The 18866-nt window shown below is 46.3% G+C and overlaps 1 protein-coding gene across 1 annotated transcript in view; it reads left to right on the top strand.

The window, feature by feature from the left end:
* Positions 1-18866, top strand: part of OSMR (oncostatin M receptor) — a 41008-nt gene that overhangs the window by 5682 nt on the left and 16460 nt on the right. The window contains exons 3-9 of the mRNA XM_029940979.1: positions 3344-3516; positions 7449-7620; positions 10013-10288; positions 11601-11730; positions 12231-12382; positions 15760-15902; positions 16248-16401. Of these exons, the coding sequence (XP_029796839.1) occupies positions 3344-3516; positions 7449-7620; positions 10013-10288; positions 11601-11730; positions 12231-12382; positions 15760-15902; positions 16248-16401 (1200 nt within the window). The remainder of the gene's footprint in view (positions 1-3343; positions 3517-7448; positions 7621-10012; positions 10289-11600; positions 11731-12230; positions 12383-15759; positions 15903-16247; positions 16402-18866) is intronic.

Genomic DNA, 18866 nt, shown 5'->3' with positions numbered 1-18866 from the left:
GTATACTAATTCAAACAATGCAACATATGATGAGGGCTTTTACCTTTGACGTTAAATGTTCTTCTGAAATAACGTTATATTTAGTGGCTTTGTGATGTCCCAACTTGGAAATGGATGATGGTTTATTTCTTAAGTAGTGTTGGGGCCAGACAGAGAAACTGGGTGGGGAAAACGGGAGGAGAGTCTGTGATGAGACCCAGGCCTGACTGATCGCCAAGTCTGCCCTTTTTGGCCACAGTCCAGGGCACACAATAAAAAGAGCTGGGCCAAGGGCCAAGAACTCTGAGCTCTGGTCTCATTGTGTGACCTTGGGAAAGTCCCTTCCCTTTTTTTAACCTCATTTCCTCACCTGAGAAATAGGGGGTTGGACTTAAGAATCTCTGAGGTCCCTTAATCTGTCTGACTTCACCTTGACATTTACCACTATTTCCCACGGAAGTCCTCAATTGCTTTTGAACAAATTATTTGACGTCTCTCAACAACCTGAGTCACTCAACACTCACTGATAGCATATGTCAATACAGAGTTCCTCTTTTGCCTAAAGCATCACGCAGTAGCTTTCTAGAGCTTCCAGAGAAGCTGATACCGGTGATTGACTCACTCATTCAGCAAGTGGTCATGGTGTGTCCACACCGCGACAGGTCTGTTATTGGTCTTGGTTTCAGTGAGTAAGACTTAGTCCCACCCTTCACTAGCTCCCAGTCCTGGGCGGGGGGGGGGGTCACAGAAGAGGCTATCAGGCTGTGATCAGTGCTCAAACAAGGGCTTAGAAAGGCCGCCTTGGGAAGAGGAGAACACCAAGGCTGAGTAGAGGTGTTAGTGTGCCGGTCCTTGTCCCGTTCCTGAGACCTTGTGGAGATCCTGGGTCTCTCTAATTTGAGGTCAGCACCTGCCATGGGGAAGAGGTTGTGCCAACTGCTGGGGACAAGAGTCCATTCAGAGATACATAGGCCTCAGCCTCTCCTCTCCAGGAAGTCTGAATCTAGAGTGTGAGACGACCGTGATGCAGACAAAATGCAAAGGGGGCTAGGAAAGACGGAATGATCTCACAGGCACCTCACGCCCCTTGGTGCTCCTGGCGCCGTAGTTATTAAAAATGTTTCCTCCTGGGGCACCTGGGTGGCTCGGTCTGTTAAGTGTCTGACTTTGGCTCAGGTCATGATCTCACAGTTTGTGAGTTTGAGCCCCACATGGGGCTGTCAGCACAGAGCCTGCTTTGGATCCTCTGCCTTTCTCTCTTTCTGGACCTCCCCCACTCCTGCTCTCTGACTCCCTCTCAAAAATAAAGAAACATTAAAAAAGATAAAATATTTCCTCCTGTTCCATAAGGGATCTGCTCTGTCATCTCCCTAAACCTCCTTTTGTTTAACTTATGTTTTAGGCTTGGAAGACTCACCCAACTGACAGGCTTAAGGAGAGGTGAATAATGGCTGTTGCCATTCTTGATTCATTAACTAAAGAATCAAGAAATTTTATTCACAAAGGAGAAAAAATTCTCTAACCGAAAAGTAATACAGGGTCACCACCACATTTTGGGATTTGAGTGTTCATGAATTCCAACTTACTTCATTTTTGTGAATCGAGTCTGATAAATGACTCACTCTGCCAAAACTCATTAAGAATCAGAATGCCATGGGGCACCAGGGTGGTTCAGTTGATTAAGCGCCAACTTTGCCTTAGGTCATGGTCTCCATGGTCATGCCTTAGGTTTGTGAGTCCAAGCCCCGAGAGTCAGGCTCTGTGCTGATGGCTTAGAGCCTGGAGCCTGCTTTGGATTCTGTGTCTCCCTCGCTCTCTGCCCCTCCCCCACTCATACTCTGTCCGTCTCTCTCGCTCTCTCTCTCTCTCTTTCACACACACTCTCTCTCTCTCTCAAAAACAAACATTTAAAAAAAGAATCAGAATACCAATTTGTTAATTCTCAGTGGGAAATAAAGCTGGAAAAATTACTGGTGCCCAGCCGTTTGGTGCAAAGTGACTTAAAAGACTAAATTATGCCTTCTTTTAAAATCTAACATATGGCTCTGAAAGTAATGCATATTTCTGAAGAACATTTACAAAATACAGAAAAGTATAAAAAAACAAGTTAAAATGACTCAAACCCACTGTCCAGAAATAGAGTATTAATATTGTAGTTTTACCTCCCTTTATAGCTCTATTTTAAAATTTTTTAAACATTTCTTTAATTTTATTTTTTTCTTAGAGAGAGTGTGTGTGTGCGAGCAGAGGAGAGGGGCAGGGAGAGAGGAGAACTCGATCCCACAACCCTGGGATCATGACCTGACCTGAAATCAGGAGTTGGATGCTCAGCTGACTGAGCCCCCCAGGCACCTCCCCTTTTAGTTTTTTTAAAAATAACATAAGTACTTTAAAAAATACAAAATGAAATGCCTAGTCCAGTGTATTTTTAAAAAGTGTATGAAAAAGGTCAAGAAAAACAAGATTCACACTTGGCGATGGAGAGAGAATGGGGTTGGTGGGATGGTGGGGACTCGATTTCTGTATTATTTGAACATCACCATGATCACATGTATTTAAAAAATTATGTAAGTGAAATTCACGTAAGATAAAACCAATCATTTTATGGTTAAAATGAACAAATCAGTGATATTTAGTATATTCGAAATATGTAACCATTACGTCTGTAATTCCAGAACAGTCTATCACCTCCGAAGGAAGCCCTGTCATCGTTAAGCGGTTATTCCCTATTCCTCCCTTCCTCAGCCCCTGGTGGTCACTGCCTATTATGAGCCCCTGTGTCTCTCCAGTTGTGTTTCCTCCTTGAGCCAAGAATTTTCACAATTATTTTATTTCACACTAAGTGCCTTGCTGGTCTCATCCAAAGAGTCTAGTAAATTCTTGCCAGAGGTGTTTTAAGTTTAGTGTGTTGACATATAAAAAATCATGTCTAGAGACAGGGTGTGCTCCTGCTTTATAGTTTTTTAATAAACTATAAAATATTGACTTTCAAAGAGATAACTCATTTTTGATTTCCAGAAATATGGCATTTATAGCCAAGAGTCCTCTTGCTTTATTCAGCCTTGCTAGAAATTTTTAAACCAGTTGGATCGTCCAATAAAATATCCGTTTTATTTTGTTTCACTGTTGATCTTAGTAACTCGCTGTGTCTTCTAGAGCAAGCCATTTAATTTATCGAGGTCTTAATTTCTTCAACTACCAGCTGACTTCTAAATTCCCTTACAGAACCTGAGATGCACATGTGAGCAGTATTTTCCAAAACTAAACAATGGTTGTATTGACCAGTTTATTATCTGTGATTGTTCAGTTGTGCCCCTATTAAATTTTATTGTTCGTATTAAATGTCTTGGTTTTGGTCTTTCAGTCTTCTCTGAACCCTTGCCATTGGCCCCTAAATCACTGGAAATTTCCATCGATTCTACACATCAACGTTTGCATTTACAATGGAGAGTCCACAACCTTGCTTATCATCGGGAATTAAAAATGGTTTTCCAGATAGAAATCAGTAGAATTAAAACATCTAATGTCATCTGGGTGGTAGGTATTTTTTGGTCTTTTTGGCTCAACATTTGAAAAATCCTTTTCTGACACCATGATTTGTCTGATAATTTATAACATTCGCAAAAATGCCAGTATGGAAACATCTTAGCAACTCAGAATGATTTTCCTAAGCAATTACATTTTTGTGTTTTTAGTTAAGAGGATATAGGACAAAGTAACAGGACAGCTCTGGTTCAGTAGGTTGGATGAGATGTGTTAAGAAAATGGATTAATTCTTCATTTCTGCTCTGTCCCCTAAGAAGGCTCTTGGGGCTGTCCTTATGGGTACTAGATTTCAAAAATCCACGAAGGTCAACCTCTTTCCTCTTCCCTGTCCACCAGAGATTTTCCTTAAATAAGGTATAATTTTTTGGCAACATACTTCTTGTCAGTTTCTCTGCCCTTACCACGCTGAAATACATGTTCTGTCCAGTAAAGAGGTTCTTCACTGGACAGAGGTCATATTGAGACCAATTGTCTAAGAAAAAGAAATTTGGAAGAAATGCTGGAAGAAGCTGTGGAAAACGAGAACTTCACCCTGAGAAGTGACGCTAACCATAGACTGAGTGGATTCCATTTTTTATTTTCCTAACAGGCAGTTGTTTGTATCTGTTTTCAGCTTTGATTCGTGTAAGAGTTCTTTCCTCAGGGTAAAGCAGCTTGTGAAACCCACTTCTGTAACCTACTAAGACTCAAGATCTTTGAATAGAGCTTTGCCTTGTCCAAAATATTGTCCCCATATCACCCGGCCCAGCCTGACGCGGGGGGGGGGAAGGGGAAATCCAAGGCCCAGAGAGGTCTGTTGTGCAACTCAAGGTGACAGAGCCTGCACAGTGTCCTCCACCACATACGTCACAATGACGGCCACACGCACTCCCGGGACATCCGTGGCCGTGTGTCCCACAACGAACAATGCCGTGAGAAGCCCTTGCCAGAACCTCACAGGCCTAAAGTCAAGGAGAGACATGAGGTGCCCCCTCCAGGGAAGGGGAAGAAAGCCAGCCAAGGGGGCGGGGGGCTGCTGCTTCTGTCTAGAGCACCGTCCCCCTTTTGTGAAGCCGTTCCCTGTAATGTAAGGCCCAGAAGGAGCAGCTTTTTTCAGATGATCCTGTTCCTAAAGTGGCCCAGGAGGAGCACCCGGCCCCAGGTGCTCACAGCTGGGCCGCAAACTACACCGTCTCCCCTGGGCCGGCTTCTGCCCTCGGCCCGGCCAGCCACTTGCTTTATGGTCCCCTGAGTGGCAGGAGAAGGCCGAGCAGAGTGACAGCTCCAGCCCAGAAGGAGGCCTGAAGCCGAGTCTCAGGGCTCTAAGCGCCTCAGGAGCGGGTCAATGACCTCAGTAGGGCTTCTGTCCCCCGACGCACGTGATGGTCTGTGTGACTTACCCATGTCTGCCCGGGCTGGACAGAACTTGCCACTTCGATTAATGAAGACGGCCCAAACACAGTGCATCACTTTTTTTTTTTAATCGCTGAATTGATGCAGTCAAGGAAAATTTTATCTCCTCTGTTGGGAGTCTTTAGACAGCACAAAGCACAAGTTGTAGTTAGAATCCACACAAGTCTTGTCTGAGAGAAACCGAGCCCACAGCACCTTAGCAGAGCGATGAAATCATTCAGCACCTCTTGGAGACTGTCGCCCAGTCGTTACTTCTAGGTGCGGGTCTGTGAGTGCTGAGCAGGAATGGGGAGGTCCCACTCCTACAAGGGTATCCTAGGTGTGGGAAGCGCAGTGCTGCCGCTGACAAGGGTGCGGTGGGGTTGGCATCAGGTCTGACCTCCAGCAACTTGCAGAAGGGCTCTTGATGCCAAAATAGGAGAGGGTTAGAAGCTAACTTAGAAAGGAGGGTGGAGAAGAATGTCCTGGGAAGAGCCCACCGGTGTGAGCCAAGGCCCGGAGGGAAGGGCTAGGAGCTCCCAGGCCTGAAAACACCGAGCACGTGGGGGTGGGCATGACCTGGGGGTGCATGGGACACTGGGGTCACTCTCGCTTCTCCTGTGGTATCCTGAGAGCCGTAAGAAGAGGAATGACAGGCTCTGGTTGGAAGTGTTTGGAAAGTCCACTCTGGCTGCAGGTGGGGAAGCTGGGAAAGAGGGAGTGTGACCCCTATGAAGTGGGCTGTGGGGGGTCCAGCAGAGAGGTGCCCAGAGTGGCTGGGGACGGTGAGGATGACAGAGGAGGCTAACTTTCAAAGAGATGGAGGCGGTAAAATCCACACTATGGCCTGCTGACAGCAAGGTCTCTATTATTGATACAGTTCTGTTGTTTTGTTTTTGGTGTTTGCTCTTAAACAGTATTTAATCAAAATATACTCAAAACTGCTGATATTAAATAGTAAAGGTTGCTTAGATCAGGACTTCAAGACTTATATTTAAAACACATATTTTGGGGGTGCCTGGATGGCTCAGTCGGGTAAGCATCTGACTTTCGGTTTGGACTTGGGTCATGATCTCCCGGTTTGAGCTCTGGGTCGGGCTCTATGCTGACAGAGCAGAGCCTGCTTGGGATTCTCTCTCTCCCTCTATCTTTCCCCCCTCTCAAAATAAATAAATAAACTTAAAAAAATTTAAAAAATAGGGGTGCCTGGATGGCTCAGTTGGTTAAGTGTCCAACTTCAGCTCAGGTCATGATCTCATCTCTGTGAGTTCAAGCCCCATGTCAGGCTCTGTGCTGACAGCTCAGAGCCTGGAGCCTGCTTTGGATTCTGTGCCTCCTTCTCTCTCTGCCCCTCTCTCCCTTCACACTCTGTGTCTCTCTGTTTCTGAACAATGAATAAACTTTAAAAAATAAAAATACAAAAATACAAAATACATTTTGTAGTTTAGGGATAAAGCAGTGCAATAAACTGAGATAGAAACGTGTAGCTCACGAGTCCTTGTGAGTCCTGCAGAGGACAAGGTCATGCCCCCTCGGGTGCCGCCCCAGTGGACTGAGGTGCTCTTGCCCCAGGGCTGGGTTGGCTTCTGCCCAGGGTGCTGGTTAAGTTCGGCACTTGGCCATTAGAAATGGGGGTGCAGACTCAGTTTTCCCCAGGAAAACTTGTCCCCATCACCCAGCTGTGGGGGCAGAGAGCAGGTGTCCTGGAGGGGCCCACCGAGGAACATGGGTGGCAGAGCCGTGTGGGACATGAAGAATAAAGCACAGTCCCTGCTGTCTTGGGGCCATGCTCGAGCCCCAGACACAAGGACAGATGAAGTCCCAGCAGCTGTACACGGTATACAGGAGGGCTTCAGGAGAGGCGGGGTTGGGTGTGACCTGGACTAGTTCCCAGTGCGCAGGGACAGTGGGGACACTCAGCCAGGGCCCCTGTGTGAGCAAATGCTGAGCAGAAGCATAAAGCTAGGCCCAAAGTGCAAGGTAGAGCACTGTGTCCAGAGAGATTCCTGCAAGAGCCGGGTAGGTTGGAGTCAGAATGTAGACTAAATGGTTTAAAGGAGCCATAGAAGCCTATAGAATTAGAGAATGAAAATACCAGTAAGTTAGAAAGGTCAAGATTAAAGGCTGTGTGGGAACACCAATTGCAGTTCAATGTAAACAAGCTTCCCAGGAGCACAGCGGAAGACATTCATGTGTGGTTGGCGTTCTGACAGACGGACCTCACAGAAGAGGATATGGCCCCTGTGGACACCAGGTCTACAAAGATAAGGGACCAAACCAAACAAAACAGAAAACAGACAAAGCCATGGGCCTCATGGAGAGCCATAGGGAGTGGGAGCCTAGCTTTCAAATGACAGGAGGCTGCGGCAGGTGCTGCTGAGACATCAGAGCAGGGGAAGTGGCTGGCTGGGAATGGACTGCACCTGGGCGTATTGGGAGCTTCGGGGGCGGGGGGGGGGGGGGCTCCCAGGTGTGTGCTTTGGGGTAACTGGTTAAGTCATGTTCCGGGCCAGCATTGCTCCATGTTTCCGGGTTTTTCTCTTTATTCCTAGGAGAACTATAGCACCACCGTGAAGTGGAACCAAGTTCTGCGCTGGAGCTGGGAATCCCAGCTCCCTCTGGAATGCACACAGCACTTTGTAAGAATGAGGAGTGGGGCGGCTGATGCCCAGATCCCCGAGCCGAGGTTCTGGGGTGACTGGACTTCGTGGGAGGAAGTAGCTGGTAAGAAGTGAGGTGATAAACGAATCAAAGTGTTTCATATTATTTGGGGATCCATAGTCAAAGAGTAGAAGTCTCTTTTGAGGAGACTGGGTAGAAAAGGACATTATTTTTCTTTGTCTTCCCTTGGAACTAAAAACTATGGGTGTGAAACTTACCACCAGGAGATAGACATCCATGGTTTTGCCTCAGAATTTATTCATTGAGGTAATTAGGCAAGTTCAGACAACTTTATATTCATTTTCCAAATATGCGACACATGGAATGTTAAGAAAACAAAGCAGTACATAAATTGCACAGTATTTTGATTCGAATAAGACAAAATGTGTATGCATCTAGAGCAGAGGTTGGGAAGCTTTTCTGTAAAGGGCAAAATAGGAAATATTTTAGGCTTTACAGATCCTAGTGGTCTTAGTCAGGACTTAGTCAGGACTAAGTCAGACTTAGGACTAAAATAGCTGTGCTATTTTAACATGAAAGCAGTCCTAAGCAATATGTAGACAAATGAGAATGGTTGTATTCTAATAAAACTTTATTTACAAAAACAGATGGATTTGGCCCATGTGCTATAGTCTGCCAATGCCTAATGTAGAGAGAAGGGGGTGAAACATGGAAACATGAAATCAGGTCTTCATTTGAGTAATGAGTTTATGGATAAATATGTCTTAAATATCTCTTCATTTTGATAATTTAATTTTTTATAATTAAAACTTAGAGTAGATTTCTCCACAGTTTCTTATACTCCATTTAATGTATAGGCAGGTTCTAAAGCAAATGCATTTGGGTCTCTCAACTTACATACCATTCCAGAGTATCTGAAATTACTGCCAATAGGATCATTCCTTTGTTAAGTGTTTACGCAAATTTATTAAGTCAAACTGATAACATATTAACCCATGAGTAGCCTAGTGATTAGTTTAATGCTGGTAGTAGAATTAAATCTGCATTTTATTCATATTCTAAGTACTCTATATATTCATTTAGCCCTCAGATCAGTCCTTTGAAATATGTCTTAGTCTTATCCCCACTTCACAGATGAGGAAACAGGCACGTTTAGCTTAAAGAACCCATGCAAGGTCATTAAGCTGCTAAGCGATAGAGCCAGAATTCCAGTCCGGACAGCCTGGCTCCAGGGACCACCCTCTTCACGACACATCCTACTGCTCAAAGAGGACACGCAGGAAAAAAAAAAACAAACAGAGATTAAAAGAATAGTAAGAGAGAACAACATTAGTAACAACTTTGATTAAATAGAATTCTCAAAACTGTAGCCTCCAAACTCCTCAGGGACTAATGGAAAACCTGACTGGTTATTCCAAGGGCCCAAACACTGGTTCTCAGCCATGGTTGCACACAGAATCCCCTGAGGACCTTGAAGAGCCCTCCTGTGGCCAGGCTACACAGCGTGGGTGACGATGCTGGTGGCAGTTTCAGTGACAGCAGTGGGCTGAGTGAGCAGGAACAGGAGCACTGGAGCCCAGCAGTTGGAGGTGGGGACAACCCCCAGGGCACCTGGGTGGCTCAGTCGGTTAAGCGTCCGACTTCAGCTCAGGTCATGATCTCACTGTTTGTGGGTTTGAGTCCCGCATTCGGCTCTGTGCTGACAGCTCGGAGCCTGGAGCCTGCTTCAGGTTCTGTGTCTCCCTCTCTCACTGCCCCTACCCCACTTGCACTCTGTCTCTATCTCTCAAAAATAAATAAAAGTGTAAAAAAATTTTTTTAAAGAAGGGGGCAGCTCTTTCAGGGAGGCTGATGGTGGAGGAGTGGGTCCAGAGGGGGCTGGAGGGAGGCATGGGGAGGATGACGAGTTGGCTTAAAATGCAAGACACCCAAGGATTTTTACACACTGATGGTCATACAGAAGCAGAGACCATGGAGCAGGAGATATTTGAGTGACCGGCATTTCTGAGGAGGTGGGAAGAGATCAAGAGGGCCACGTGGCCGTGGAGATGGGCAGACCTGGTGGGTGCGAATGTCGCTTTGCCACTTGCTGGGTCAGTGAGCTTGGGCTCAGTCCTTGCTGTGGTGGTGACGCGAGGTGGTGAGAATGGCATGAGATCACGTACGTGTCACTGAATGCGGGTCCTCCCTCGTGGCTGTGGTCCTGGAGAGCAGCCGCTGCTGTCCTGACCAGATGCTAGCCAGGACCCAGTAATCCCAGTGTGATAGGACCAGCTGCCTCGGTCCAGCAGCAGCTTTCATGTGACAACAGGGGCCGTCCTGGGAAGGACTGTTTCCACGGGTTCCCAAGTTTAGTGGTCTGCCTCGAAATTTAGGCTCCTATTCCTCTAGGAGGTAGACGAGGCTAAATTTATCTGTTGGGAAGAGAGAACAGAGCGGCTGCTTTGAGTTTTGAGTGATGTTCTAACTGAGCTTTCTTTTGTTTACCTTGCAGTGCAGAGTTCTCTTGGACACCACCCATTGTCCGTTTTCCCTAAGGATAAGCTGGTGGAAGAAGGCTCCAATGTCACCGTTTGTTACGTTTCTAGGAGCCATCACAATAACATATCCTGTTATTTGGAAGGCATACAGATTCACGGAGAACAACTTGATCCTAACGTCTGTGTGTTCCACTTGAATAACGTTCCTTTCATTAGGGACACTGGAACAAACATGTACTGTAAGATGGACCCAGGAGGCGTTATAAAAGGCATCGTTCTCTTTGTGTCAAGTAAGTATGCACGTCCCCTCCACCTCCTCCCCCCACTTCCTATGGAATAGATAGAACGTCCTTTACCGGAAGACAAGTAAACATTTCCACACGTATTCTTCTGTCTCCAAGCCTTTTAGGAGAGACTCTGGAAAAGATCCTCTGAAGCCGTCCTTGCAGGGTTTCCTGTTGTTTTTTTTTTGTCCTTATGAACAATTTTCTTCCTAGAAACCAGGAGTATTAAAGGGGAGAAAGTTCAGGTCGTGGCCGGGACCGCTGGGAAGGCCTTGCCTCGCCCTAGCTGCGCTGCGGCGGGCCAGTGGGGGGAGAGGTTGCGGGTCAGACGATGCTGGAGAGGCTAGTCTTGCTCCCAGGAGACCCGGCCTTAAATCTTCCCACAGAGCCTAGGCGTCTCATGTTGGCTATTTCCTAGCCTCTCTGAGCCAGTTTCCTCCTCTGAAACGGGCCCAGCAGTGGTGGTTTGAGGGTGCATGAACGTGGACAGGGCCTGGCCCTGACACTGGAGCTGCGCACAGTAGGAATTCAGCAAATGGAGGCCAAGCCTGTTCTGAGGTGCGTGTGGAAAATGTGAGGTGCCTCCCCTGGTGGCACTAGTGGAGAGGGAACCCTTCACTTTTTACGTAGGTCTGTGTGCACGGAATGCCCACTGGCCTCCTGTGTTTTGTGTGGAGGCCTCCCTTCCCCTGCTCGGTAGGTAGGCCAGGACCTGCGACTGCCCGGGCCCTGCTCTGCCGCCAGGGGCGGACTCCAGGCTCCAGGCCGCCTGGCACAGCTCTTCCCCTTGGAACAGCATCTGAGAGCCTTGGTGGCTCTGGGGGCTTGGAGGTGCTGCCCAGTTCCTGAGAACCCCCAGCTCTCTGCTGCCAAGTTGAATGGCTCCCTGAATCTGACTCCCTGCATCCCAAGCATGAGACCCTGAGGCTGTCTGCAGGCCCAGCTGCCACAGCGAGAAGGCAGGCAGCGCGGACTCCGTTCTTTCGCTCACTCACTCACTCTGACACTCAGCGACTTGCTGAGTGGCTGCTCGGAGCCACTGCGGGTCCAGCTTCCATCGCCCAGACACAGCGCAGACCACCGCAGCGCTCCTGCCACCGGTGCCCGTCCCCGGCCATGCCTCAGAAAACAAGGAAAGGAAAGAGAAGGGGCCAAGATGAGGCACGTGAAATGGGACCTTCTGGAGCTTCGAGTGTGATCCTTGTATCATTCGGAGGAGCTCTGTGGCCTCAGACCCAAAGGGAGCTTTCTCCATCTTCCTTGTCCTTCAATAAAGGGACTTAACTAGATCTTTCATCTGTTTTCTTTGTGTGGACAGAAGTATTCGAGGAGCCCAAGGATTTTTCTTGTGAAACCCGGGACTTGAAGACGTTGAGCTGTACTTGGGATCCCGGGAAGGACACTGGCTTGCTCACACAGCTTTCCCCAAGCTACACTTTATTCGAATCGTAAGTTAGCGCTGACTGCATTCTTGACAGGTCCCTCCTTGTTTAAGGCACGTGTGCCAGCAACAGTTACAGAAAATGTGAACAAGTGGTCAGAGGGAAATCCTTAAGCGGTCACAACTGTGTAATACGTTGCACCTGAGTTTTGTGAAGGTAGCATAAAAATGATAAAAACATTTGATGGTGAATCTTGATGTGAAAATTGTTCCATCTGGTGATCTGGGGATATCTAATTTCTAACTTCTTAAGAATATTTAAAATAAACGGAGGGGTATTCTCACACCCATGTTAGGGGGCAGTCAGCAAATCATTCCTACCTATTTAACCACACAAATAGAATTTCTTGAAACAACATCTTCTTTGTTGGTATTTGTTGATCAGTGCCACTGTGTGCATCCTGGTTTGAAAGCCACTGAGCGTGCCCCAGGGGTACAGGATACATATTTGTGTTGACAGAAGTGGAAACCCTGAAGTTATTGTTTTGGGTGTGTTTCTCTTTTAAGGTTTTCTGGGAAAAAGGTAATTTGTACGCACAAAAGCTGGTGTGATTGGCAAGCAGCTCCAGACTCCCAAGAAATGTACAACTTCACACTCACGGCTGGAAACGACTTAAGGAAGAGAAGTGTTCATCTTCTTTTCAACCTGACTCATCGAGGTGAGACCAGCGTCGGAGCCCGCTGTGGTTACTGACCTGTCGAAGTGGGACGCAGTGTGTGATCAAGAAAACGTGCTGTAGATTTTTGCCCAAGTCACGTCCTAAGTGAACGTTTTAATCTGTATCTCTTGTTGATGCCACGCCTCACGGACGCATGCATGGCCCCTGGTCCCCTGTGATTTGTTTTGATAATGGAATAAGCACCTGTTTGCTTACTACTTACCTTTAGACCAGAATTCCAGCAGTAACTCCCTTCATCTCCTGCCCACAGCCCCCCACCCCGCTCTTCCATGGAGATGATTTAAATGGTGCGTGTGTGTGCGTGTATGGGAATACATATTCTCACTTCTAATGTAATCCTAAAAATACTGTATTTTTATTTTGTTTGGCTTTAATGTATATAAAAGACATTAAGCTATATGTAGAAATTTAGTCTTTACTATTTATATAATATTAAATTGCTAATATTGACCCATATTATTGAATGTTGTTATAGTCTGTTGATGTTCACTGCTGTCAAGTATTTCATTGTGTAAGTATACAATATTTTGTCAGGCATCTCCTTTGATGGTTGTATCAAGGATTTTGCTCTTGGGTGTGGTGTTAATCTGAGCGTTATCGACAGTAGCTTTTCTTGTGTGAACACCTAAGAGTGGCATTGGTGAGGACATACAGAATTTGAATGTGCTACATAGGAGATAATGCCAAATGATTTTCCAAAGTGGCCGTACCAATTATACCCCTGCCCTTGAATTCATGTAGTGTCCCCAAGGTGGTATGGTCACCCTTTTCTTTTCTGTCAGCTTAATGGGTACACTGTGGATTTTGTGGTGGTTTTGATCTACACAGCCCTAAAATTGAGTTTTTCTTCCTGTGTTTTGACCACATGTTTCCTCTTTTATGAAACAAAGAATCTTTACACATGTTGTTCACTCTTTCTGGAATGTTCTTCCCCTTTCACCTTCTCAGTTCCTACACATCTTGGGGATTTCAGCTTCGTCACCACTCAGTCAACCAGATAATTACAGAGTGCTTCCAGTGTGGCAGGCACTGGGGACCCGGCAGTGAGCAGAACCGGATAACTGCCCCTTTCTGAGTTTGGCTCCAGTGTGTGTAGGGGGAGGGGTTGAGAATGGGGAGTGGAGACATAGAATAAACACAGCGGATTTCAAGTACTGATCTGTGCCACGGAGGAGGGAAAACTCAGGTTTAGGGTAGGTAATGCCTGGTTCAGTTGGATGAGGAAGTCAGAGAAAGAAGCAGAAGACATCTAGGGGAAACGAGCATTTGAAGTAAGAAGAAGAGGATTTGAAAAGGTCGTGGGAGAAGACCAAACTCCAGGTGGCTTGTGAGACAGAAGGAATGTCCTCATGCCCATCCCAGAGAGGAAGGAGATTTGGGTGGCAGGCAGTGTGCTGGTCACACGACAGCTGAGGAAATGGGCAGTCTTACCTACTTGCATTGAAAGGTGTTCATCGGGACAGATAAATGCTGTGACTCATGCTGGGGGAGAAGATTGCTGAGGCCAGACTGTCAGGGGTGAAGGTGGAGATGGAGAGCTGGCTGGGAGGCCGCTGGAGTCGTCCGGCAGAGACTCTGGACCAGATGGCGTGGTGAAGTTGGTGGAGAGGTGGTCATACTGTGAATTCACTTTGGGATAGTGCTGGCAGGACTTACTCAGGGAAGGCACGTGCATGATCAGGAGCAGAGGAATTCAAAATGATCCCTTAGGAGGATTCTGAGGGTTTTGGCCTAAGCAGTTGGGCCAGTGTTGGAACTCTTCCCTGAAATGGGGAGGCTACTCGGGAAGAGCAGGCGGGCAGGAGCACAGAGTTCCGTTTTAGCCAGGTCAAGGCCGACGTGTCTTTCAGAGATCTCCACGGGGATGTTGAGGAGACAGTCGGATTTAGGGTGTGGAGCACGTGAAAGAAGTCTGGGATGGAGAGTTAGATCTGTGAGTGAGCCATTAGCGTGTGGATAGTGACCAACAAAGAGATGAAAAATGAAGGCTCAGGATAGAGACTTCTAGAACTCCATCTTTTAGGTCAGAAACTCCTTTTACACGTTCACTGTTGTGACCCCCACTTTCAATGTTACATTTATTGCATGGTTGGTGATTCACGGTCGCTCCTTGGTTGCACTTGGAAGACAAGGGCCATGCCTGGCTTTGTGTTCCTTCCCATCTGACAGTTTCTGTTTTTATCGGTATGTTTGGACCATTTATATTTAACATAATTATTAACAGGGTTGGACTAAGCCTACCATTTTATTATATCTTTTCTATTTGTTCCCTCTGTTTTTTGTTCCTCTGATCTTCCCATTCTGTCCCCTTTGGATTATTTGAATGCTTTTTTAGTATTCCACTTCAGTTTATCTATGGGCTTTTGCCTACATCTCTTTATATTCCTTCCTCCTCCACCCCCCTCCCCCGGAGGTTACAGTATGTTGCTAATCTTTCACAAGAGCTAGTATTTTCTACTCTAACTAAAACATAGAAGCTTTACAGCCACATCTCTTCCTTTACCCTCTCCCTGCCAACGCTGCAATACTTAAACTTCTGGTCTCCTCCAACCTGCCTGCCGCTGTCTGCCTTTCAAAGTTCTCAGGTCGAATATTTGAGAATGCTCCATGCATTACATTGAGCATATTCGAGAATGCTCCGTGCACTATATTTACGTGGATTCGGTGGGCTAGACGGGATGGGAGGTGCTTACTTCATTTTTTCAAGACCTGAACCTCATCCAGTCAGGTTTTCATTTCAGGTATTGTATTTTTTGGCTCCAAAGTTTCCATTTGATTCTTCTTTAAAAAATAGTTTCTTTTCTGTACTGAGAAGGGTTTTTCTTCTATTCATTTCAGATGTGTTTACTTTTATGTGACAGATCTGTCTTAAAGTCCATACTAATTATATCCTTACTGGTCGGTCATCATGAGGTTGGCGTCCGCCGGTTGTTTTTTCCCTTGGAAATTGGTGTCATGTTCTGGAGTTTTGTAGGTAGAATAATTTTGGGTTGTACCTTTGATATTATTGAATTTATTTTGTTTAGACTTTTGGTTCTATTATATTCTCCCCATGAGCCATTTCTCCACGTTTTGATTCTCCTTCATAATCTGCCCGCTTCTGCTTAATTTTAGGAGTCCTCAGTAGTTCCTTTTTATGTTTGGTTCAGAGTTTCTAATATAATTGGTGAGAGAGAAGGACAGTAGTTGGCTTACTCCATCTGTGCTTTAAGTCTGGTTTTGTTGCCATTTTTTCAAAACTAAAGAAAGAAAGAAAGAAATGAACTGCCTACTTACCAAAGTCTTTGGATTTATGCTTGAATTTTTTAAGATCTTGTTTCCTTTTTTTCTTTTTCTTTTTTTTTTTCCTTTGGCAGTTCACCCAATGGCTCCCTTTAATGTACTCTTTAAAAATGTCAGCCCCACAAATGCCGCCATGACCTGGAGGGTCCACTCCATTGGAAATTATTCCACGCTGTTGTGTCAGGTTGAACTCTATGGTGAAGGAAAAGTGATACAAGTAAGATACTGCTGAATTTTCTATTTTCAAAATTCTCTTTGTCCTCAACAGAGAGACTAAATCATCTTTAAAATCTTATTTCTGTAGGGGTTCAAATGGATGGGTCATCTGTTTAAAAACAGTCATGAAATTAATCCAATCACAAACTTTAGCATTGGGCAGAGGGCCTTCGAGATCCCATTTTTCACAGAGAAGTAGTCGTAGCTCACATCAGAATGTACCATGCTGTGATTTGACTTGAAATATGCTCACCGGTACTCCTGTCTTCTTTCTTCCTGTTTCTTTTTTCAGCTCCTTTCATTGATTTTCTTCTTTTCCTTCCTCTCTTCCTTCCTTTCTTTGCAGAAGCAGAATGTTTCCGTTGTGGCGAATGGTGAGCTCTTGGTAAGGAACCTGGAGCCCTACACAGAGTACGTGGCCCAAGTGCGCTGCGCGCATGCCAGCCACTTCTGGAGATGGAGCGAATGGACTCGTGACAACTTCACCACGGCTGAAGCTGGTATGTTCCGCTCCCTGCTTCTTAACTCAAGGATCTGAACTGACTCCTGAGCGATGGACTGGTTTCTCCAAGGGCTTTCAATTGTACCAAAAACTAAGGGGAAAATAGTACAACTGAGGCTGAATATCATCTTTTTGTGTTGTTTTGCTTTGTTTCTTTTTTTACTTTTATAGTTTATTGTCAAGTGGGTTTTCATATAACACCCAGTGCTCATCCCAACAAGTGCCCTCCTCCATGCTGTTTTGTTTATTTAGTTATTTTTTTTTTAGAGAAAGAGAACGCATGCAAGCAGGAGCAGGGGAGGGGCAGAGAGAGACGAGAGACTCTGAAGCAGGCTCCACACCCAGTGCGGAGACCAACTTGGGGCTTGATCCCATGGCCTGGGACTGTGACCTGAGCCGAAATCACGAGTCGGACGCTTGAGGGGCTGAGCCACGCAGGCGCCCCTGCACACCATCTTTTAAAAAGAGAGCTGAGTTAAATGTGTAATGAGATGTGAATGGGAAGACATCCACCTCACACAGTGGTCATTCAGCATTATTTCTGTTGTACACTCTCTCCAATTTGATTTTGCCAGTAGGGTTTATAAGCTCCTGGTGTTGCTGGATTCCCATTGGGTCTGGGGCTGCATAAATTAACATGGACTTTTAAATTAAGGACTGAGGACAAACAGGAGTGTTGGTGCCGAGGATGGCATTGATCTCATACCAAACAACGCCACTCTGTGTTTGGAAACGTAATGGTATTTGGGAACTTCGTGGGTGTGGATCCATCGCTGGTTCAGCAGCTGCCCCTGTGAGCACTGCCCCTCGCTGGTGCAGTGGGAGCTTCCTCGCTTTTTCTGACAAATAACGTCTTTCAGGTCAAATAGGCCACAGGGGACTGGGCGGCCCAGCCCTGCTTCCCTGTCCTCCCAACTCAAAATAATAAATTACTGATGTTGACCAGTTTACAGATGAGTCAACTCGGGCCCATAGATTGGAGAGACTCGCCTAGTTTGCAAAGTTCATGAATGGCAGAACATGACAATAATAGTAATTATCTCTTTTTATATAGTTTATTGTCAAGTTGGTTTCCATATTAACACCCAGTGCTCTTCCCCACAAGTGCCGTCCTCCATGATCACAACCCCCCAACCCCTTCCCCCTCCCCCTTCAGCCCCCAATTTGTTTTCAGTATTCAAGAGTCCCTCATGATTTGCCTCCCTCCCTCTCCCTAACTCTTTCCCCCACCTTCCCCTCCCCATGGTCCTCTGTTAGGTTTCTCCTGTTAGATCTATGAGTGACAACATATGGTATCTGTCCTTCTCCACCTGACGTATTTTGCTTAGCACGACACCCTTAAGGTCCATCCATGTTGCCACGAACGGCCAGATTTTATTGTTTCTCAACAATAATAATAATTACCATCACAGCTACAACTGGGTGCCAGGCAGCTGGGAGCGCTCGCCGTGTCTTTCCCTGTTCCTCCGCACAGCACGCAGGAGGCACTCGGAGTAATGGGCCTCGTTTCCTAGATGAGGACAGGAGGCGCAGAGAAGATAAGCTGTCTAGTTGGCTCAGCCCGTAAGTGATGGAGCTGTTGGCTGGGACCCACACCCGGGCCACCTGACTCCAGAGCTCCACCCTTAACCCGGCCTGGATTCTGTGTGTTCTGTCTCTCGGTGGTGTTATTACAGCCTTGAGATCCTGTTCATTCAGGTCCTGGTGCTTTTGCTGCCAAAGGAAGGATGGTATGTGTTTATTATAGTCATGTGGTAGGCTGGCAGGGCTCTTTCTGTGTCTCCCCATGAGGAGCATTTCATTCTGTTTTGTTTTGTTTTGTTTTATTTTTAAGTTTATTACTTTTGAAAGAGAGAGAGCAAGTGCACACGCATGTAGGGGAGGGGCATAGAGAGAGGGAGAGGGAGAATCTCAAGTTGGCTCCACGTTGTCAGCACAGAGCCCTATATGGGCTCCGGGTCCCATAAACCCTGAGATCATGACCTGAATAGAAACCACGAGTCGCAAGCTTAACCGACTGAGCCACCAGGCGCGGCCCCTGGAGGACCATTTTAAAGCAGCTTGAGGCTGAGGGGTGACAAGGACAGCTGATCGGACCCTACATAGGGGTTGGTCACTACTTGTGCTCAGCAGGCTCCCTCTCCTTGTCTGGTGTTCCCAGCCAGCCTCCCGCAGCCCGCCCCCACTGGGGGCACAGACCCCTCGAGAATCTGCCGCAGAGAGCCCCACGCCGGACAGTAATGTCGGATACTCCCCAGTTGTGTTTTAGTGCAGAAGTTTTACTTTACTGTTACTGCCTGGCTTTGGGTTGTTGTTTTTTTTTTTTTTCAGAAGTTTATTCCAACACTATAAAATGAAGTGCAAAAGGAAAATGGAAAACGTGTGGCGTTTTTAGGAAATTGTATAGACTTTTAGGTTATAGTACCATAAACTTGAACATAATTAATGTTGCTTTTGATGATA

This window comes from Suricata suricatta, chromosome 6 (genome assembly GCF_006229205.1).
Source record: "Suricata suricatta isolate VVHF042 chromosome 6, meerkat_22Aug2017_6uvM2_HiC, whole genome shotgun sequence".
In the NCBI taxonomy this organism is placed as follows: Eukaryota; Metazoa; Chordata; class Mammalia; order Carnivora; family Herpestidae; genus Suricata; species Suricata suricatta.
Note: the sequence above shows the minus strand (reverse complement) of the source record. Positions and strands in the feature narration are given on the sequence as shown.